This window comes from Castanea sativa, chromosome 6 (assembly GCF_040712315.1).
Source record: "Castanea sativa cultivar Marrone di Chiusa Pesio chromosome 6, ASM4071231v1".
Taxonomy (NCBI): Eukaryota; Viridiplantae; Streptophyta; class Magnoliopsida; order Fagales; family Fagaceae; genus Castanea; species Castanea sativa.
In genome coordinates, this window is record NC_134018.1 from 52,843,934 (window position 1) to 52,868,175 (window position 24,242).

The 24,242-nt window shown below is 33.8% G+C and overlaps 1 protein-coding gene across 2 annotated transcripts; it reads right to left on the reverse strand.

The window, feature by feature from the left end:
• Positions 1-10,344: 10,344 nt before the first annotated feature.
• On the reverse strand, positions 10,345-19,499 carry LOC142640658 (protein BTR1). 2 transcript variants are annotated; one of them, XM_075814846.1, is made up of 8 exons: positions 19,115-19,499; positions 17,501-17,739; positions 17,272-17,378; positions 14,771-14,964; positions 12,601-12,662; positions 11,096-11,191; positions 10,959-11,020; positions 10,345-10,849 (listed from the first exon to the last, which is right to left on the reverse strand). In XM_075814846.1, the coding sequence occupies exons 1-8, from the start codon at positions 19,197-19,199 to the stop codon at positions 10,753-10,755; spliced, it is 942 nt and encodes a 313-aa protein (XP_075670961.1). In that variant the 5' UTR covers positions 19,200-19,499; the 3' UTR covers positions 10,345-10,752. The 2 variants fall into 2 exon arrangements, with proteins under 2 accessions (XP_075670961.1, XP_075670960.1); XM_075814845.1 differs by having other exon boundaries at positions 12,601-12,725; positions 19,115-19,495.
• Between the last annotated feature and the right edge of the window lie 4,743 nt (positions 19,500-24,242).

Below are 24,242 nucleotides of genomic sequence, written 5' to 3' on the forward strand. Positions count from 1 at the left end.
GTGTCCATACGATAAGAGAGGCTTACCAAATGTCATCCGCTACACACTAACTTATCAGAGTTCAGGGAGTTGGAGAAAACACGCCAAGCAACATGGTTTTTTTTTTTTTTTTCAAGTTTAAACTACTGAAACTTTACTGAACATACCTCTTGGCCCTCCAAACCACAACTTCCAAAGTTTCCCAAAGAGACTCATAAATTTGGATCATGAGCTGAAAATGAGATGACGTACATCAGGCTTTGCTGTCATTTTGCGTAAATATGAGCTTTTGTTGGAGAAGCCACCTTCCATGAGTATGAGAGAGATAATATAGGCCATGAGTTTTGATTCATTGCTTGAACCCGATCCATATATTGATGTTGATGATGTCATGGATTATGATCCCAATTGATGAAGAGAAAATGTTGACCATGAATCCACCTCTTGAAGTAAGGATTTTGTGAGCCATGTGAGTTCAATCCATTCAGTTAAATAAGATATAAGTTTATTTTGGGCTTTAAAGAGATTTTTCCAAAAAATATATTGATGTGGCGTAGGTTGCGAATAAAGCGATGTCATGTAACGCGAAAAAAGAGTCCTCAACTAATGGGAATTATCAAATCATGTTGTTTATAAAATACTGCTGACATTCCATCCGCTTCTTTTTTTTTTTTTCTTTTTTTTCTTTTTTTTGTTGCTGAACGTGGGTTACATCTTCAATCTTATCATTCATTCCATCATATGTTTGATGTGAGTTTGAATATTCCCACAAATCCTTCCCTGTTTCATTTTTAAAACATAAATTTGGCTATTTTTAGTCTTAACTAGTTAAGACTAGTTAAGACTAAAAATAGTCAAATTTAGTCTTAACTAGTTAAGTGGGATTGGAGCACCATCATTCAAGGGTCGACTCAGAATATTCCCACAAATACTTCCCTGTTTCATTTTTAAAACATAAATTTGACTATTTTTAGTCTTAACTAGTTAAGACTAGTTAAGACTAAAAATAGTCAAATTTAGTCTTAACTAGTTAAGTGGGATTGGAGAACCATCATTCAAGGGATTGGAGAACCATCATTCTTGAATGATGGTTCTCCAATCCCACTTAGTGCTTACTCACCAAATGGCTAGAGCCTAGAGGAGTTTCTGAATTCTGATCCACGTTAATTTGTTCAAATTTGAAAGGATTTTGGTAAGGCATTAAATTAAGTTATAAGTAATTATTGTTTCATAGTCCTAAGAGCAAATTCTGCCATCATCAGAACTAATTTTCTTAGAAACTTATGTGCAATTTACAAAGTGAAATGCTATGGAGAAATTAATAGGTTGATTTTCTAACTCATAAGTCATAACTCAAAATAACTTGGAGGAGAGTAGTCTGTAATCACCGAAATTTATTGCATGATCATTATTATATGTACCACCAAGGCATGGTGCTTTTTTTTTTCTTTCTTTTTTTTGCATTCTTTCTAAATAACTAGTGGATGTCTCGCACGATACACGTGTTTATTATTAGTTATTTTATAATACTCATACGTGTTACTCCTTCCGTCCCACTTTGTTTGTCCTGTTTGAAAAGTCAAACTTTTTAAGGGAACATCATTTATTGTCTTGTCTACCTTATAAAAATGTATAAGTTTACAAAACTACCCTTAAATAAATTTATCAGTTTTTTTAAAAAAGAGTTATTCTTAATGAGGCAACTAAAAAGGTGTCCCAATTAGATTGATTTTTAAAAAATATTAGTTAGTTTTCTTTTCAAATAGTTTTGAAAATAAAGTAGGAGTATAATAGGAACATTAGTAAACTAATAACTTTTATTTTTAGAAACAAGACAATATTTTGGGACATCCCAAAATGGAATAAAGCACAAACAAAGTGGGACAAAGGGAGTATAATGTTTGGAAAATTAATTTCAATTATGTATTATACGTCACTAAAATAATGAATAAATAAAAAATTGTAACACAAAATATCCATAAGTAACCATAATTAATTAGACTCTAAAAATGTCACTATATGCCTTTTTTTGTTTGATCAGGTGTATATGTATATTTAGTTCTTACATTTGACCGTTTTCAATATAAAATTTTTATTATTCCCTTTTCTTTTTTTTAGAAGTATTTTTTTATAAAGAAAACACGTGACCTTTTGGCTAAACATCTAAGATTTAAAATTTCTAATTTCTAATTCTTAAAACTAAATATATATATGCCAAGAGATTAAAAATAAAACAATAATGGGAAATATAAACTTATACTATTTCGTATCTTACGTTTAATTTTACTTACATCTGAGTACCTTAATCACTTACAAAAATTAAACACTTTCCAAAAATAAAAGTAGAAAAAAAAAAAAACACATACCTTTTAGAAACCTCATATGTTGTGAAAAGATTGTATCAAGTTTTGATAGTGTTGTTAATGAGTTTACTTACATCTAAGTACCTTAATCGCTTACAAAGATTAAACACTCTCCGAAAATATAAATAAAAACAAAATACGTCCACCTTTTAGAAACCCCATATGTTGTGAAAGCATTGTATCAAGCGTTGATAGTGTTGTTAAGGAGTTCAAAGCATATGCACCTAAAACCAAAGGCAATTTCATACTCTTTTTGACACTAATTTTTCACTCTTTGTCCCTCTATCTCTCCAGCCCTATTTTTCTTTTGGCCTTTTGGTATTTTGTGAAACTGGAATATATAAAAGAACATGAAAATTAACATTGAATGAAGAAAACCTTTCATTTCGTAAATTAATGAAATTAAAAGTGGAAGAGTTTAAGAAATTAGAAAAGGGAGTAGAACCAAATCTTTTAATTTTCTACATTTATAGCTTAAACTAATCATAGATAAGAAGATTGGAGGTAAAAGACTAAATGAAAAGGTACTCAAACAAAGCGCCACATGGCAAAACCTCATGCAAAAGAGAAGAGTTTAAAAAATTAGAAAATTGAGTAGAACCAAATCTTTTAATTTTTTACATTTATAGCTTAAACTAATCATTGATAAGAATATTTGAGGTAAAAGGCTAAACGAAAAAGTATTCAAACAAAGCGCCACATGGCAAAACCTCATGCACTTTTACATAAGGTCTATGCTCTTATATATATTATTGATTGATTAATTGATTTACTAATTAAGGAACTCTACCTTATCTTATTTTTAATCATTACTTTTAATTCGTGTCGCCCAACCCGATTCTCGATTGGATATGAATCATGTAACCTATGAAATCACTTTGAAAACTTTGTTAACAAATTCTATCAAGCACCATAACAATCAGCTAATCAGGTCATCTTATTCTACTAAAAAATGCTAATCAGATCATCCCACTTAAGTAAAAAAAGAAAATAACTAATCACGCACTATAAATTTTGCTAACGAAATTTGCGGTTCATACGTTCATAGCAAAGTCAAAATTGTCGATAGCTAGCGCATGATCTTTGGCTAAGATCGTATATAATGGCTATTTGCTATGATTGAAGGCAAAGTGCAATCAAGCTAGCTTTGCATACATGACCACACAGGAAAAAGAAAGTAGTAAAGTATGAATGCCATTGCCAAATGTCATTCAAGCTTAAATTTGAAGAAAAAAAAGGAAAGGGTAGCCCACACCCTGACACCCCACTAAGGTATGGGAGATTTGGACAGCAAGCAAGACTTCGAAGTAGGTGAGTTTTAGTGGGAATTTTTTTGTGGCCTGAGATTTTGAGGTTTCCTAGAAGTATAATGTCATAATGGGTAGCACCATTGGACTGGACACGCGTAGGACTAGAAGCAGGTACAACACTATATACTCTTGTTTTATATACTTTATATTATAAATGGGTGTTTGAATTTTTTTTTTTAAATAATTTTTTATTTTTGGAACAATGCTGAGGAATGTATACTGTATAGTGTGGTGGAAATTATAGTACCTTTTAGCATCTTACGAGGAACGTGTAGCGTGAAATGTAATATACGCTCATCAAATTCCGATTATGTGGAAGTGGTTCAAATGGACAATCAAAAAGAAAGAAAATTTTGGTTCGACATCATGACGCGCATGGCTGCATATTCACTCGTCAAATACCAAGTCAGAATTGTGATAACTCACTTCTACTCTTTTTTTAGTTCGTTAATCAGTACGTAGTAGTCCTTTAGGGTTTGTTTTAGTGCACTGCTATTCGATGTTTTCACTAATACAAGGAGTTGCCATGACTATAACTCCACAAGGCATCTATGAGCTAATCCCGTTTCCAAGAATGGAGTTAAGAATTTTGGTTTGGAGGAATCGAGTTACATATTTATAAATACATATATTTACATAACTACATATATTAATACATACATACATTTTATATAAACTTTAATGTGTATACACAAATAGTCTACTTTGCCACTAATATATACACAACGTTTTACCATTATTTAATTATAATTTTTTAAATATTTTATTTTTGGAGTGTTATCAAACCCTAGCATTAAATATCCTCTATTTTTTTTCATTCAACATTTTTAGTCTAAATGAAGCATTGACAAACAATTGGAAACTCAACAACAATAGCAATAACAACAAAAGACTTGGTCCCAAATTGAAAAGGAAATAAAAATTATATATTTATGACCAAAAGAAAATTTCTTTATAAGTATTGTCACTTATATATCCGCACCGTACGTAATTTTTTTCATTTAACATTTTGCAACTAAGAGGGCGTTTGGATAGCACAAACGTGCGCCCACGTCCAGTTTTCTTTTTTTCTTTTTCTTTTTTTACGCATGTTTGTTACTGTTCATTGGCCATGAACAGTATTTTTTAACCATTTAAAAATTATTTTGCAACAGTTTTTTTAGTTTTCAATTTTCAACAATAAGTTCTATCCAAACGGACCCTAAATCAAGTATTGACAAACAATTCGAAAATTAACAACAAAGAAAGACTTAGTCCCAAATAAAATAACTCTACAAGGAAATTTATTTTATTCAAAACTTACTATTTGAAATCAACAACCAAAACTTACCAATTAAGAGAGAGAGAGAGAAAAAAAAAACTAAAAAGATTTTTTTTTCATTACAAGGCAGATAGTTAAAGTTTTTAGAAATTGGGGGGGGGGGGGGGTGATAGCTAAGTGTAGCTCCGCCCCTGCCCGTCCCATTCCGTTGCCATCTTTATAAGGACATGATATATATTAGTGTGCTACAAAAACACCCTAAAACAGCATTTTTTAGTTCAATACGGCATATTGTGACTTGGTGTTCGTGAGAGAGTATATCCTATTAGCTTCTGCAATTACTCTAGAAGATGACACACATGGTTGAATTCACTTGTTAAGTACCAAGTCAAAATTGTGATTAGTCAGTTCTACTCTTGTTTAGAGTCATTAATTAGTCCGTAGAACTCCTTAGAATTTGTTTAAGTGCACCACTTGTTAATGCAAGCAAGAACGATACGAAAATTAATTCTTTATTCCTAGAATATACAAGGAATTGCCCTATCCATAGGCATTTATGATATGATCTCATCCAATCTTGTTGTCATCTTAATTTAGAAGGAGATGGTAATAGTGTAATACAAAAACATCGTAAAACAGCATTTGTAGTTTGATTCAGCCTATTGTAACTTGGTAATTAATAGAATAAATGAGTATATCCTATTAGCTTGTACAATTGCTCTAGAAGATAACTAATGACTTTTAGGTCCATAAGCAATTTTAATATTTTTAATAGAGACATTTAGGATTTAAATCACATCCTCATTTATGATGTATCAAAAAATTCCTCTAGCATGTGGTAATATATATTTATGCTCAAGAAGATAATTGTTTATATATTATTACCTAATTTGTCACCCTAACAATCCAAGTGGTGAAAAAAATAGGTAACCACTTCCCTCCTTCCTTTTTTTTAACAAAGAAAAATCTTAAAGCTATTATTAATTTTACTACCAAAAAAAAAAAAATGAATTACATGATAATCTATGTTATTGTTATCACATCAAAAAAATAGTAAGTAAATTGTTATATTACTCAAGTGGTTTGTAAGATGCTAATGGTACTATAATTTCCACTACAAATACTTATAAACTAACATGACAAGGACGAGTAATGATGTGGGCCATGTGGCTATTAACAATTTAACTACATAAATTTTATAAATTGATATATTAACGACTAAACACAAAACAAAAAATAAATAAGAAGTATATTTATTATGTTGTTAATGTGGTATTAATTATATTCATTATCACACTAGTTTATAAATCTTTTATAGTAAAATTAGTAATATTTTTAATATTTTTCAAATTGACACGTTAATTTATAAAATTAGTATAGTACGGTAACCTACCATCACTCTTATACATCACTTTGGTGGTTTTGTATTTAAAATGTGGCTTGGTCAATTTTAATAAAATTTGTAGTACCCAAATTCTCTCTTTGTTCACAATTTACTCATTAAAAAATTGTAGTACCCTCATCAGTCATTGATGAATGATGCACTCACTTCCAAGTTTGAACTGATCAACAAAGTGCGATTACATCACATTGGTCCCAACAAGCAACAACAAATCATACTTCTAGCTAGGATACATCCAAATCCAATTCAAAAGTGGGAGGAAACTTTATTCTTTAGGCAGAATTGCATGAAGACAGACAAGAAGAATACAGTGCACCACATTATCATGCACAATGTATAGCAGTATAGCACCACCGCCACCGTCACCAACAACACCACTAATCAAATCCCACATACACGTTCCTAATCATCATTATCTAATGTACTTTGCGATTAAAGAAGATACTAGAATGTCAAACAAGCATGGAATATGTGACCCTTTACGACGACTATATATAGGAACCCTACCTTAGCCTTTTTCACCCACAAAGTACTGCTTTCTCATATCTCATATAGTAAGTGAGTGCTTATACACGCAGACTTCTCTATCTCAATCACCCTTTTCGAAAGAAAAAAAAAATTATATAACTGAGTCTCAATCAACCCACGTTGAGTAGTATTGGAAGATAAGAAATGGCCAGCTCTAGGATGCTGACTGGTGCTGCATTTTTGGTTTTACTCTTTGTGGACCTTGCCTTTGCTGCTAGATCATTAGGTGGTATAGGTGGTGGAGGAGGAGGTGGTGGTGGCCATGGTGGTGGTGGAGGTGGTGGTTCAGGACTTGGGTATGGTTCCGGGTATGGTTCGGGGTTCGGGTCTGGTGGTGGTTCTGGATATGGTGCAACTGGAGGAGGAGGTGGTGGTGGTAAGGGAGGTGGGGGAGGTGGTGGTGGAGGTGCTTCTGGGTCTGGATATGGGTCTGGAAGTGGCTCTGGTTATGGGTCTGGTGGAGGGGAAGGAGGTGGATCAGGCGGTGGAGGTGGTAGTGGTGGTGGTGGTGGTGGAGGTGGAGGAAACGGAGGTGGAAGTGGCTCCGGATATGGCTCCGGATATGGAAGTGGTGAGGGATATGGAAGTGGAGGTGGTAAGGGTGGAGGTGGCGGCGGAGGTAGTGGTGGAGGTGGAGGTGGCGGCGGTGGTTCCGGCGCTGGCTCTGGCTACGGCTCAGGCTCGGGCTATGGAGAAGGATATGGGGAGGGGTATGGTCATGGTTTCCCATGAACATAAAAAAGCAAGCTTTTATTTGTTTTAGTAGCATTTGATGGTTTGGCTTTTGGCATTTGTAATTCTAAAAATAAATTTGCTGCAGCCTTATCACCATATTACCTTATGCATGAATATGTGTTGGTGGAAGTTGCATACGTACGTGCATGTCTGCGAATTCGCACTATAGCTAGTATTAAACATTGTTACTACTAGCCTTATGATATTAGTATTACTCATATATATATAAAATAAAAGTTACTTTGTTGTTGTTGTTAACTTGAGTGTGATGATTTAATTTCAGAAATTTTTTTTTTTTAAGCAATTGATGAACCAGTAGATTGTAGTGCTATCATGCATGCACAACAGCAGGCCGGCCTACAAATATTGAAGTTAAATCACTCTCTTGATATACTAGAGGTATGAGGGAGAGAGAAGCTTCGGAATTAGCACCACAAAGCTAAATTATTATTTTTAGCACTACAAACTCCAATTATTGCCCAATATTAGTGGAGTCAAAAAGTAAATTTTTTTTCCTTCTTGCTACCATGCAAGAGCAGTTGTTTATTGTAGCCAGAAGGCATAAAAAAAATTCATTCTTTATTCTTTTCTCTCTCTTCTCTGGTTACAAAAATGTTTTCTTTCTTTTCTCTCTCACTCTCTTCGGTCTTCTCTCCTTTTCTTTTTATCCTTCTTCTTCTTCTCTTTTTTGTTTTTTTCGCTCACCAACGTCTCCCTCATCTCCCTCTTGGGTGGGATAGTCATAGTGGTGGTAGGTCAATGTGGGTTTGTAAGTGAGTTGCTGGGTTCGGTGTCTGTGTAGGTGGGTTTGTAGGTAGATCAGTGTGGGTGGGTGGGTTCGTCAGCGTTGGTTCGTGGGGATGGCTATGGGTGTGTTCGTGGTGGTGGTGGCTAGGATCAGGTGGGTATGGGTGTTTCGTGGTAGTGGGTTGGGTGGGTTTCGTAGTGGTGGCTGGGATCAGGTGGGTGTAGGTAGATTGTGGTGCTTTGTTGATTTTTTTTTTTCTTGTTGTGGGCTGTGGTTGCCAAAGTAGTGGCAGTGGTTGTGTTGGTAGATCAGGCTGCTTGGTTGATTCCTACTGTGGGTTGTGGTTGTCACAATGGTGGTGGTGGTTATGGTTGGATCCTAACGTTCGTGATGAATGTTTTTATTATTATTATTCTAATAAATTCTTTATATTATTTAATCAAATAACTAAAAATATAAATTTATTGATCTTCATATATTATAAAAGTAAAATAGTAAAATAGATAAAATAATTTTTATAAATTTTAAATAGTCAAATTTTTGCCTCCAGATGCTCTAAAACACTTGGGACACATAAGTTGAATAGTTCATGCAGTGCTTTCACACTCTTGGACTCGGGACTCCTGTCTCAGCCCTCGCCTGTGCAAGATAACACCAAACTACAAGTCCATAAGACTATAATTAATTAATGATGATAGGTTCATTAAAATGTCGCCTGCGTAGGAACCAGAGAGTTTGGCTCCCCACACAGTGCATGCCATAATTGTGGGCTTGTTGCTAGCCACTTCTTCCAGTTCACAACTTTACGTTGGGACAAAATTAAACTCTATAGTACTCCTTTGGGTCTAAAATTTTGGTATCGTGTTCATTTTTCCCATTTTATATTTCAAAATTTTCATTTTACTCTTTAATGTTTCATCCCATTCTTATATTGGGTTTGCTATTTATCTCAGTTAATAATTTGACCACAATAATATGTTTTTCCATTTACCACAATAAAATTCGAACATTCTACGATACTTTAGAACTAGTATTTTATGGAAGACAAAATTTAGCTACAAAATTAATTGTAAGTCAAGGCTAGAACTTTATTAATATTATTATATATTTCGAAAATCTAACCGTTAAATTGCATGTTCTTTACACACTTAATACACATGTCAAATTTTGTGTCAATCAAATATTATTTACTATATAATCTATAAGATTATATTTTATGCATAATTTTAAATTACAAAAATTTGAAATTTAAACAATTTATTAATGATATATCTATTAGTCTTTAATTTTCTAGAAAAGCATGGAGAGTATACGAAAAAAATGCAATCTAATGATTGATTTGTCAAAACTCACCTCCAATAAAAAGATATTGAATAAGATTATAACCTAAAGCTACACTCAATTTTGTAGCTAAATTTATTAGTTTTATGAAATAGTCAAACATAGTTCAAATTTTATTTTATCCATTATTATCTTACCAATTTTTTTTTCAATAAAATAAATAAATATTAAATAAATAAAGGTTTCTCATATCCCAGTAAATCCGACAAATCCATTGTTTAAATAAAGTAAAATAGAAAAACCAGGTCCATAGATGGAACAAAGGTCAAGAGATACATTTATTCATGATCAGACTATATTTGTTTAAATAACACTCAACGGTCTAATTACTAATAAAAATGTACAAGAAGCCTAATATGAAAACAAAATCAAACCTAAATAGTCAAGATGAAAATTTTCAAACTTTTTTTTGGTTGGGGAATCAAAAATTTTGAGACTTTAAATGGCCCCATAAAACAAATCATAACAAAACAAACAAGAAGCCAACCCAAACTTTGACTACCAAAGGCGTGCTTGAGTCTAAAAATAAGGTGAACCATGTGAGTACAAACTTACAAACAGGAGTCTCACATATCCAGCTTCCTGGATTGTCCATATCAAATCTATGGCTGAGAAGAAACCCCCAAAATTATGACACAGAATTTGAATTTATTCAAAGAGTATATAACTATCATGAGTTGCAGCAGAAATGCTCCATTAGAAAAATCTTCAAATGTTAAAACTCAATATCCAATGAAGATATAGGTCAGACATAATACCTGATAATTTAGATATTACAACTGTGAACAGAGTAATAAAATAAAGCTAATAATTCTATATGGTCAATCAACAATGGCTATTTCCAACATTTTCTTTGGGAAAAATAATCTATAATCTCATACAATCCCTATTACAATAATCTCTCTCAACAAAAAGGAAATTTCCGCTCTTGCCACTACCAAAGTATGCAGATCTCTCCCAAATTATATCATCATGTGAGAACAAATGTGGACGGATTTTTAAAAAATGACCATATCTATAAGGAAATTGCAGGTAGCTTCATCAAAATATTCTTAACGAGAAATTTGAATGGAAACATTTGAAAACTAATCCATCACCCTCTCAGAAGCATAGGCCACTTTCTGCATTATCATGGACTCAGCTGCACGGATTGCTCTTTGTGACCCCGTGATTGTAACTTTCCTGCAGAACAAGGTACAAAACAATAAGATGTTAAAATATTTATTGCCAAAGAACGCATCCTACAGGCAAGCAAATTGATGAACGATGACATTGGCAATTCCATTTTTACCTATCAGATGTTCCAGACATAAAATCACCTCTATCCGATATTTTTATTCTGGCCCCACTAACCTGCAAAATCAAAGTGGTCAAATTAGTGCATATGCAATATTATGGGTGAAATGACACTGTTTGCTAGTTATATACCTGACTGATTTCCATTATAGTTCTTCCACCACGGCCAACAACCAACCCGATATGACCATCTGCAACGCCAATGGTCACTGAGTTACTTCGATCCTCCTGGAAAACATCAGAAGCCTTTCTGTAAATCATGATTTGTAAAACATACATGGCGCAAATGCATCCCAACTTGAAAAATCTCAAAACAATGTCAAAATATTATTGAATGAAATAAAAAGGACAGACACGAATGCACTCACTAAGATAATGCCTGTACAGTGACAGACCAGATTGGTTGGAAACACATTCAATTTGATATGGATCTTTTTGTTATCAACACTAGGGTTTATTTATTGATAAGTGACAGGTAGGTTTGTTCTAAATAATACCATCAAAGAACATGCATCCCACCCTGCTGGTTCTCAATTTAGTAGAAAAGCATACTTTCTTTTGATCGCAAAGCATAGTTTCTATCAGTGAAAAGCAGAGATAGAAAGAGAAAACAATCTGTCATCTTAAACTTGCAAAGCATAGTTTCTTTTTATCTCACATATTAAAATCTTAATGTGGTAGAAGGCAGAGATAGAAAGAGAGACATTAAAAGATCAAGCCCATGAGTTGCTCTAGTGTGCATCAAAGCTAAAAGTCTATGAATCAGGTACACAGCAACAATTATGTAATTATATAGTTATACTATTATATTCTTAAAACCACATAAGATTCTAATTTAATATATTTGCTTTGTCTACGAACAAAGCAGTGGAAAATATCTAGAACAAACCACTTCAAATTTCAGTTCCAGTAAGCATGGTCTAGGAGAAGGACATGAAATACAGGTGAAGTTTTCTAAATTGATTTTTTTTTTTCTGGGAAACATAATAATATCCAAATCAATTTATTAAAAACCAAGTATAAAACACTTTCAAATCATTCAAGCTAAATGTTTAGTAACAGAAAGATGTTCATAGTGATATACGACTTCTTGAAATGCAGATTGAAAGTGATTGCCCTCTGCTTTACGTAGATTAATTCATAGGGAGAGGAACTATTGAACATTTAACCATGTTGAGGTTTCCACTCTTGAGCTTAAATCAATATTTTTGAAATCTTAGTTTACTGAATTTTGGTTTGTGATGGTGTCCATGTCCCTTCTTTTCCAAGAGTTTTTGGATATGAATTTTCGTTTGTAATATTTAATTGCCCCTTTTGTGCTCTTCCAGTATTTATAATTCTTTAATAAAATCACTTATTAATTTTTAATATATATATATATATATTCAAGGTTATAATTTAAATATATAAAAAGGTCAAATAATCTGGAAAACATGATACATAAAACAGTCTTTTATTGAGGTCACTGAAGATTGGAACATCGGTGGCCATGCATGCAAAATTGGAGTATACTAATGAGAGTTGATAAAGCCTCCCTAGGCAAATGATATATTCATCAAAGGTGAGCAGGAATGTAATAAGTATAATTAAGATCAAGAAACATCAATGAAACGAAAGTATTATGGAATATAACAAACCTTGTTGTTCTGAAACTTCCCCCCAGCTCCATTTGGTCCATAGTTCATTGAGTTATGGGCTACTGTTGCAACAGAAGGAAGCACATGTGTATATGGCATACCATGAAAACCGGAGAAGTAAACACCTAAAATTCAAGTTCAAGAGAACTTACTAGATATCAAACTTTACTAGAATAACTCCATGCTTACATTATAAGCAACCATAAAACCGTGCTATAAACCCTTTTTTTAAGGATATGTTGAACCTTTGTTACAAACTAGAATGGTCTACCCATCTTTTATATTTTTGAAGGCCATCTAGAATCAGTTTTAAAACATAGAACATTAGAATGTCTAGTACAAGACTTTTCATGAGACTTGTCGATTGACTCAACTCAATATTATCTGTGCTTAAATGCTAATGAACTACTATGTTCATATCACCTAGTTCTATGGGGATGTTTTTCCTCAAGAGAGTCCACGATACTTGAGCAATTATTTAAACAATAATACCTACAGGAAATTTAAGAAACAGATTCACTCAACAGACTATTTAAAATCAGTTAGTCGGTGGATAGGAAGTTAAACAGCAACAACTGCTGCCAAGCTTTAGCCCCAAAACTTTGGGGTCAGTTATGGAATCTCAACATATTAATCAAGGTTGACCACATTTATTTTTTAAAGCCATTATATCCTATCTAAAACCATACTTTCTGTCACCTCCTTAATTGACATGTCTTTCTTTACTACTTCTACTATTGTGATTTTAAGCCATCCTTTACAATTTTTTATTCCCTTGAATTAAACCCTAACCTAGTACATTGAGTTTCCCAATATATCCATACCATACCCCCGCATCCCCTAAACCATAATTCAGCCCAGGCATAACAAACTTAAATAAAGCCATATTGGGCCTGATTGGCTCTGCTCCACAGCTATGCTCATGAGACCTGTATTCTAAACTAGAAACCTTTTTATTTTCTCATTTAGAATATGAGCCATTATCTCTAACATACTTGAAATTCATTTCCTATAAAAATGGTTAACATCACCTATCATGATGATTGTGGCTTTTGCTCTTGCCATTGGATAACTCGTATTTTTTGTGATTTCTTCCTATAAACAGCTCAGAGATTTTTCTGTCCTTATTTTTCCAAACCCATGTTCTTAGGGAACATACTAATTTCTTAACATCAAATAGGTCACTAAGCTCCTCAGCCCAATTAATAGGAGTAGTGATAGTGGTGCTGGAGATGATGTATATCAAGAAATAGTGAGGGTATTTACTCTGCTCGTCAACCTCATCAGATGCAATATTCTGTTGCCTTCCAATATTATATCCAATTTTTCTCTCTAAAGGCTCAGTGGGAGGTAAGGTTAATTTCCAATTTTCTAATCATTCCAACTTTAATATGTTCTATTAGTAGTTAAATACATCATTCCTAATAGTCACCTGATGTTTGTAAACAAAAACAAAAAAAATGTTATTGTCACTCAGCTGGAAGTTGCTTCCCACTGAATTATGATACTGTGACTGAAATTGCATTTCCCCCCTCTCCTCACCACCACCACTAATCATGATTATTTCCTCTCCAGCGAAATTTGTGTCATTTTCAAAGGCTGCACATAGAGGCCATTTCCCTAAAGTCATCAAAGGAGAAGAGACAAGAGAATGGGGGGACTAGAGAGAGAAGACTAAAGACAGAGCATTGACCATTGGGTAGGCTTGAACTGTTTAAAACCAGTCTGCTTCCCAATTCTACCAGTCAAACCACCAGTTTCCGGTTCTAAATGATAAATCTCCAGTTTTTTTTATTTTAACCAAACCAGAAAATTGATTGATTCACAGTCAAACCAGCCAGTCCAGTCCGGTCCAGTTTTTAAACCTTACACATATCTATAGCATGCTAAATATCTACTAGATTTTCACTGCAAAACTCTAAACAAGAGCCAAATATGCATTACCCAAACTGTAAACTCACACTTCACAGGAGCTAATTTAGCTAAAACGCATACAAAAATACAGAATAGGGCACCATTTAGAACTCAAGAGCATTACTCAATCCATAAGACCCAAGAAGATTAAAAAACAAAAGCAAAGACATGTAAAGCACTAGTATCATATGAAACTATGAGCTGCTGAGTGAAAATACAGAATCATTAATTGATAAGCTGATAAAAGAAGGCACACCTGGATATGAAAACGGAGCATTCATAGACTGGGAGTAATGAGGATCTTCAGCTAGCTTGGGAAGAATTAGCTCAATAGCCCGCATCTGTTCATCTAGAGTTCCTGTAACTGTCACCAGCCTATCATTCAACCCATAATAATTATTATCCTGAGGAGATATCTTAATGCCAGCTTGTGATTCTTCAATAAAGGACCTGGTCAATTGAAAAACTAGATATCAGCAATAGCCACTTTTTTAGGCAAATATGTAAACAGAAACCTGCAATACAAAATCAAGAAGTACTTGACCTTGCAAGAAACAAAGTTGAGAAATGGTGGTTACAAGGTTTAAATTATAACAAAGATGGTGGTCTAGACTGTTGCACATTCTCAATAAAATAGCACCATAATGAAATTTGAAACTGCTTGCCTCCCTGCTGTCTAAGCACAAATCTCCTTGTCTTTGTACCCCTTTTAGATCAACAACCATTTACATTAATCATTTATTAAGTCAGTTTACAAAGACAGTCCATCAGTCTGAATCATAAAGACCTAGAAACATTCAAAAAAATCTCCCTGCACATATACACCAAAAATTTGGAAAGAAAGCTTCCCAAACATCCTCAAGATTTCTGCCAGAAATAATGAAATATTTTGCATCTATCCAGTCAATATATGTCAATGCTTTTCTGGGATTGAGCAACTACTGAAAAGTAAAGATTACCAGAGCAATAATAAAATATACATTTAGTATATACAAATGTGGTAGATTAACAATCGAAGATTGAGGACCTCAAAAATACTCCCTCTCTACAATTAATCTTCTAGGTGACTCAATATCCACCTTACAAAGGGTGGGATTTACCTCTAACTTGCAATTTTGAGCACCAATTCTTTACCTAAGGTATTCCAATTCCAACTTGAGTTGACTTACAGGAATCATCAATTATGTAATTCAAGAGACTTCCCAACCCCAACCTCTCTTCACCCCACCGGGGAAAAAAAGGTAACTGGAGACAAAGTCTAAATGTCAATTAGCATTGTGCGTTTCTTAATTATTATCACTTTTTTGAAGAATCTAACAACCATATACCACAGAACGTAACAATAGCTTTTCAAGATCCTTAGCATAGTAATTTTAATGAAGCCCATCAGCACCATGTTTAGGAGGTTAAAAAGGAATTTAATGGAATGGATAGAATAGAAAAGAATAAACTTTAATCTCTCTCTTGTATGGATGTTTGAAAGGAAATGAATTATAGAATTTTATTTTTTTTATCAGAAAAAGAAAGAAAGAAAGTACCCAAATTTTGGAATGATTAAAAAATGGGCTAAAGAGGGAAAGGATTGGAGCAGGGGTTCCATTTCATTCCCTCCTATTAAACTCCCCAACAAGAGAATGAAAAGAATATTCTTTTAAAAAAAATTCCTTTTCATTCCATTTCCCATGCTCCAGTCTCCTAAACACAAGTCCAATTTCATGTAAGACCTAATCACTATAAAACATTTAAAATGACATATTTTGTTAGTTGCATGAGAAGTAGATTGGAAAGGATGGATTTCCTTATTCTTCCCCTTACCTGTTAAACACTATGTAAACTCTTACATTATAATACCAGTATACCACCACCACCACCACCCTCCCACACCCCCCCCCCCCACAGAAAAAAAAAAAAAAAAAAAATCCAATTCATGTAAGATTTATTCACTATGAAACACTTAACCTTGGACAAATTTTCTTTGGTGGCATAAGAAGTGGACTTGAAAGAATTTGCTTCCTGAGCAAAAAACAGGGTGTACCTCACCACAAGCTTCAACGTTGTCATTTTGCGTATACATATAGTATCTCCTTGCCAATGAGCTCCAACTTAACTAGCACCTGAGGCCTTCTAAATGCTAGATGGAGGGTGACGTCATGAAATTAAGACCCACTAGGTGCATAACTTACCTATCAAAAAAATTATCTCCTCTAGCCTATATAACCCTCAAAGTTTGCTCTCAATTCTGAAACCCAACTATATGTGTGTGGGTTTGCCTCATCACAAGCAAGTTCATTATCAGCCTTAATTGCACTTCACAGATTTGTAAGTGGCATAGTTTAAGTGCTCTATGAAGCTGTAAAATCAATTTTTTTGAACATGTTGTACATGACAGCCATTTTCATGAAGAAAAATTTTATATCTTCACAATGAAAGGGAAATGATACAACTGCAGTAAAAAAACTTAGAGATCCACTATCTCTGGGTAAACTAAAATTCTGTGAAACACATTTCAATATCATCCAAATAAAATTTGTAGTCAAAATTAATGTTATGAATCCTCAAAAACAGAGAACATGCAGACGAGTATTATGAAGAAACTCTACAACCATTCTGACAAGGAAAAAATATAGAAGAAACATTTCAATCACAACAGAGTTTTGATGTCATGGTCAAGAAGAACTGCTCATCTATCGGTAAGTATTAAGACCACAGATCTAATCATGTTTATGATTGAAAAACTAAAAGGTACGGTTTTCTTACTTGATGGTGGAACCCGCCTTCCCAATTATGCCACCACATGAACTATTTGGAACAATAAGTCTCACTTTTGTTCTTGGCTCAACATCATCGCCTTCTTCAGCATGAATCTACCCAACCAAAAAAAAAATGTAATTAGTATCAGATTTTTTTTTTTTTTGATCGGTAATTAGTATTAGATATATGTCGAAGAATTTTAAAGAAATATGACTGAAACAAACATCAAGATTACCTCACTCAGCAATTTGGCAAGAACCAGATCAACAGCCTTGAGCGTTTCATTAATTGCTCCAGATATCATAATAATCCTATCAGTTGTCCCCGGAAAAAATTCTTGATTGCGTGACAACTGAATTCGTGCTCCAGATTGTGACTGAAAATCAGTGATTGTAGAGCCGCCCTTTCCAATAACAGATCCAGCTGCAGCATTTGATACAAGAAACCTGATATATGTGGGCTTTTCCATTGAATCTAGTAGAAAAAAGCATGAGAGAATAGAATCAATAAGCTGAAATAACAAAGTTGGTACAAATTTATAACTATTAGCAATTTAATATATATCATTAAGAGTTAATGTGTGCATGTGTTAGATCTTGTTTACATACAATCAGAAATAACAAAGCTGGGACAAATTTAAATGGCCACAGAGTGCATAATTGGCAAAAACAGCCAAAAGATCACAAGCATATAGCAAATACTTATCTGTAAAATTATGCAAATCATTGAATACAAAACTCAGCATAGAACCAATCATCTTATACAACTGAGGACTATTGCTAGTCATCTAATGAGATTTAGAGTGGGAAACAAAGGACCCATATTCCTTTGGCATGATAATTGGCATCCGGAGGACCCATTGTACAAGAATATTGGTCGAGTAACATCTCGGTTAAACTATCAAGTGTTCTTTACAATGGAAAATGGTTATGGTCTCCTGCTAGATCAGATGAGATGAAGCTGATTCAAAGCAAGGTAGCTCAAGGGCCATTTCATGTGTTGCTACTACAAATGGGGAATTTAGCATTACTTCATTTTTTTCGTTTTTTTCATAAATTTTAGCTGTTCTTCTTCTTGGGAGGAGATTAGAGAAAAGCGGCAAAATGTTAGCCAGTGGAAGTTAATTTGGTTTGCAGGCCACTGATACAATGGAGACCTATTATATCAATTCTGTAAAAGTAAACTGGGGTCTGGCAATCACTTCTTTTCCGCATGTTCCTATACAAGAAGAATACGAAAATAAGTGTTAAGGACGAGCCTTTGTGTCATAACTATTGGAAGCTGGGATTCTGATTCGCAGTGAGCTATAAGCCAAGAGTTTGTAGCTCAACTAGCGCCTACGGAGATGTCCAGGGTTCGAATCCTCCCAACTCGACTATCAAATTATCGAGAGAGAGAGAAAAGTGGGCCAAAAGCAAGATCTAAAAGCATTGTTTGCAATCTAGCTTAGGCTGAAATTCTCTATCACATTTGAGGAAAAAGGAGTGAATGGAAGAGTCAAAAGTGAAAATGATATTCCAAAAGCTATTGTAAATGATGTAAAGGTGTAACTCAAAATAGAGTTTCAAACCACACTTTCTTATCAACCAAACAAGGCCTAACACACGGGATCTTACGTTTCCATCGTTTCCTCAGTAGCCTAGGGTTTAGGGTTAGGGTTTCAAATTTCAACGTAAAAAAAAGGTAAACACAAATTCCAAACCAAATATTATTTTTCAATACACTACCACATAAACACGAATATATGAACAAAACAATGGCACTGAATCTAAGCAACCAAAACGAATCTCAGCAGCGAAAAAAAAAATCATAGAGAGAGAGAGAGAAAGCAGATCGGATCAGGAGAGACCTGATGTCGGTGACTTAGGCGGCGGAGGAGATCTCTTCCGCGGTGCCTCCGGCGACGAAACGTAAGAAGACTCCGTCGACTCCATTGCTCTTTCTCCTCCCTCCTTCAGCTAAAGCAGCAAAATTCTCACACACACACGCACGCACACACACAGCAATACGCTGTAGCGTAAAAATTGGAATGAGGTTAGAGAGAGAGAGAGAAGAAGAAGATTTGAGGTTTGAGAAGAGAGAGAGAGAGAGAGAGAGAGAGCTATAGCGTGTGTTCTCGGTGAAATGTGGAGATTGGGTTGAAGGAGTTGTGAGAGGCTGAGCTGTGAGTTAGAGCCTCTGACTCTGCTGCCTATCTATTAGACTATTAGCTATTCTCTCTCTCTCTCTCTCTCTCTCTCTAGTGAGTCTAGTCTATATTGTCTACCAGCTTCTCGTGCGTGTGTTTGTTTTGTTTTTCAATTTTTTTAATGAGAATGAAAGCGTAAAAATAAAATAAAAAAATTGAACTTCCTTTTTAGCCCGTTAATTGAAAGCGAAAAAGGACAAATTTTAAACGAAATAAAGAGTGCGATGGTCAAAAGTTATTTATTTTATAGTTTGCAATTGCTGTCAAATAAAAGTAAATGTCTCGTAGTATTTGTATAGAAGGTGATGATTCACGTTATCAAAGCGGGTAATTCACTTCGTCATAAAACCAAAGATCTTTCGATGGTGAAGTTATAAATAAAATTATGATATCTTAGTATTTGCATAGGGGTCTTAAGTGACCACATTTGCTAGAATGGATGTAGCAACGTACTGGGAATAATGTGTTACTTGTACCAAAATCACTAGGTTCAATGTCTCGTACTTAGGGCTACAAGTAAGGGGCCTTATGGTATGGTGCGTAAATGTAGAGTATAATATTTATATCATTTTAAGGAGTTAAGTGTTCTCACTCACCCGACCATATTAATGATGGATGATCATATAATTGGCGAATGATCCTCATCAACCACTGACCCTTACAATGACTCGGTTGGCTACTCAACACATATAGGTCGAACGTGTGGAGCATGTTGAATGAGCAGGAGTGTTTGGACGAACCTAATTTGCCTCGAGGAGCATGGTCAAAATGTTTCTTATCAGAAGGTTATATTTTTTTTAATTAAATAATTTACTTTGTTATATTTAAAGCCAATGTGATTAGAGAAGGGGGGAAAAGTAATTTGATTAACTAAAAAAAAAAGATTTCCTTTTCTAAGCAATAATACATCCTTTTTTGAGATATTTAATGTTTCATACTAGATTGTTTGAATCTTAAACATTTAAGTTTGAAACATCATAAAGTGTCACTTGAGTTATGAGGATCTTAGCATCAAGTTTTCTTATTTAACGAGAACAAAAAAAAAATGAAGAAATTATAATGAGATTGCACTCCTAGTATTGGACCATTTTTTAAATTTTATTTCATAATTTTCATTATGAGTGTGATTAGAATAATTTTTTTGGAGTCTACTTTTCATTATTTTCAAAAATACCCCTAATAATTTACTTTCAAAAATATATCCCTAATATTTAGTTCAAACTGATTTTTAAAAAAACATAAATTAATAATACATACATACATATATAATTATATATATATAGACACACATAAATGTTTTATAACACAAGTTGGACAAACAAAATTTGCATTCACATTACTTCACCACTTTCACTTCGGTTAATTTTCTTCGTTTTGATTTTAAATGTAATATTTAATCTCATGTGGTATTGTTTTAGGTAAAAATCATTAAATATTCCTTAAATTATATGGTGAAATGCCAATGGCCATTTTTATTTTTTCTCAAATGACAATTCAATTGCCAAAATTAAGACCCATAAATTAATCTGAAATGACCAAATTCTTATGGAGCCACAAAAAAAAAAAAAAAAAAAAAAAAAAAAACTATTTTTAAGGGCCTCTGAGCACGTGTATGTATAGTCTATGAGAATGAGAAGGCTTTTTTTTAAAAAAAAAATTTAATCTTTAGATAGAACAATGGCTATTTTATACATGAAATTCAGGTCTTCTAGATTTCCTAGAATACTCTACCAATAGATTTCTTTAAATCCTAATCACTCTTTAATCTTTTAATGATATAGATTATGTCATGTCAGCAATCCACTAACAATATTCTTAAAATAATAAAATAATGTTACAAACAAAACAACTAAGAATATTGTTAGTGGAATGCTGACATGACATAAACTAAATCATTAAAGAATTGTTGGAATTTAAGGCAATTTGTTTGGTAGAGCACCTTAGGAAATATATAGGATCTGAATCCGCATGGATGAAATATCCTTATATACAAGTAGAAAAATAAATTAACGGCACTCTTTTAGCCAAAAATATACTTCCTTGTTCTTTTTGCCAGTTCTAAGTTGAGATTGGGCAATACAACTATATCATAAATAAACACTATAAAAAGATTATTTCCTGAAATAGACAATTAAAGTTCTTGAAAATTTCTAAGACCATAATCAATTTCACACCAATTTTCACAATTATCCGATATGGATGATTGTGGATGATGGGGAAAAAAGAGAGAGTAGTAGATCAACTTAAAAAGTGTCAAACATCTAATCACAATTTGCCACATAAGATAGCTATGAAAATATTTGTAAAATTGACTATGGTCCTAGAATAACTCGAGGATCTTTGATATTCTCGATAATATATCAAACTTCAAAGGCCACGCATCATATTAAACCTTATGGGCCAATTTTTCTAATTATCGGCAAACTCTACTCTATTATGAAGTCTTGAAAGCCAAAATTTTTACTAAGATCAAGACCCTATGTTGTTTCAATGTTGCCATCCAAATCAAGTCCCTATGTTTTGACAGTCTATCACATGGGGTTGCCTATACATTATCATGCCCATCCATTATTCATAGCAAAATATGTCAATATAATTCTTAGGCTAAAATACAAAACGCACTCTAAGTTTCTTTAGAATTAATTTCAGTCCCTTAACTTTATTTTTGCTCATTTTAATCTTCTAAATTTTAGATTTATTCAATTAAGGTATTTCCATCAATTATTGTTAAAATATTTTGAAAAACATAAATTTGAAAATAATTTTTCAATCATTAACTTTGTATTTAAAAATTTTTGAAGAAAAATTTTAAAAATTGGAAAATTAATCACAACATATAACAAGATAGTCTTAATTGAATAAACTTGAAAGTATAACTTATGGATTAATGTTTTAATTATTTAATATATCTATCGTTGATTAGTATAACCTATGAGGTGGGTGTCCATATTGCAAGGGCAATTGGTGACCTTGTAGAGGTGGGATGGTCCTCGTAATGGCTTTGGGTTGGGGGAGATTTCTTTGATGTCATGACATTATAGAACTTCTTAGAGCACTCTCATCAGCTATATTAAATGTGCCAAATGTCAAATATTTGGCATTTGGCATTTGGCATATCAAAACACCAAAAACAGAGCATCATGAAGTGTGTTAAATATGCCAAATTTTTGAAACATGCTATAGTACCGTCTTATCTTTGGCACAGTACGGATTAATATGCTATATGGTTTTATTATTTTTTATTCTCTTTTCTCTCTCCTCTCTCGTCACTTTTCCTTTTTTTTCTCTCCTCTCTCATTCTTCCTCAGACATTCGGACTAGACGCCAAGGACCATCTCTTATTTCACTCTTTTTTCTTCTCATTGTTGTTGCTTTTCTCTCTTCTGTTCAGCCTCACCGCGGCACTTGATGCCGATCAGTGTTGCTGTGTTTTTTTTTTTTTTTTTTTGTGCAATGATTTGATGGATGGGTTCGGCAGTGGGAGTGTTCAAATGGTGATGGGCAGATCGGTTGGGTTCTAGGTGCGAATTCAGTTGTGGGTGGGGCGGCCTGTGGATGGGTCGACGGTGGGTGGGTGGTCGGCGATAGGTGGGTGTGAATTTGGTTGTGTTTTTTGTTTTTGTTTTTGTGGTGGTGGCTTTGGTGTTCTGCTGTGGTTCTGGTGTGAGACGGTGGTGGGGTGGGATGTGGGGTGTTGATGGGTGGGTGGGTTAACGGCGGTAGTGGGTGGGTCAGCGGCGGAAGTGGGTGGGTTGGCCTTGCCTTGGAGTTCAACTCTTTTCTCTCATTTCTCTCTGTATATTGGCGACTAATGGATTTTTGTTGGTGGTGGCGGGTTGTACCTCTGGGTGGTGGTGGCGGGTTGTACCTCTGGGTGGTGGTGGCGGGCTATGGTTGATTTTGTGGGTGTGGGTGGTGGAGGATTTTGTGTGTGTGTGTATATATATATATATATATATATTTGCAAAAGTTTTTTTAATATTATTTTAATGTGTTGGATATATTATTTTAATGTGTTGAAGAAAAAAATAGAATATCTGATGAATGGAGTGCTGTAAAGTGGTGTGTTAGAATGATAAAGTAGGCTTTTGGTGTGTCAAAATGACATTTTTTATAAGAGAGCTGATGAGAATGCTCTTATGCGGTGTATAAGAAGTTCCAATACGAATGTCTACTAATTAATATTCTATTGTAGTTTGTAGACGCAGTGTGTTGGGCCATAAATGATTATTAGTGCCCTAAACAAAGACCAAGACATTTATCAAATTATAAAGAATGATCTATACTTTGGGGCATGGCTTTGATTTGTCTCGCCCAACACAGTAACAATCCTTTTATAAATGGTCAACTTTGGGGGAAGAATAGTTGTTTTTATTGTAGTCATGATCAGGTGGGTGATGGGAGATGGTGACCGAACCTTATGGCAAAGTATACGGGAATCTTGTCGAGTAATTTGCGAAATAAGTCTTAGGGCCTGGATGAAGATATGAACGTGTATGGTTTTGAATATTTTTAAAAAATGATAATTAAAACATATCATATGATGCATGAACACAAATTGTGTTTCAACCTTTATTTGTATTTGATTGTTCGTAGGGTTGAAAAAAAATTGAAGAGTTTGTAGTTAGGAATTGAGACAAACACCTACCATTTCATCGTGTGTAATTGAGATTTGAGATTAGAAAAAGAATTGAAATTAGTCAACATCATCTCCAACTTTTCCAAAATTTTACACAATTTGAAAAATGAAAAATTACTTTTACCTTTTCTCTATCTATTTTTTCAAATA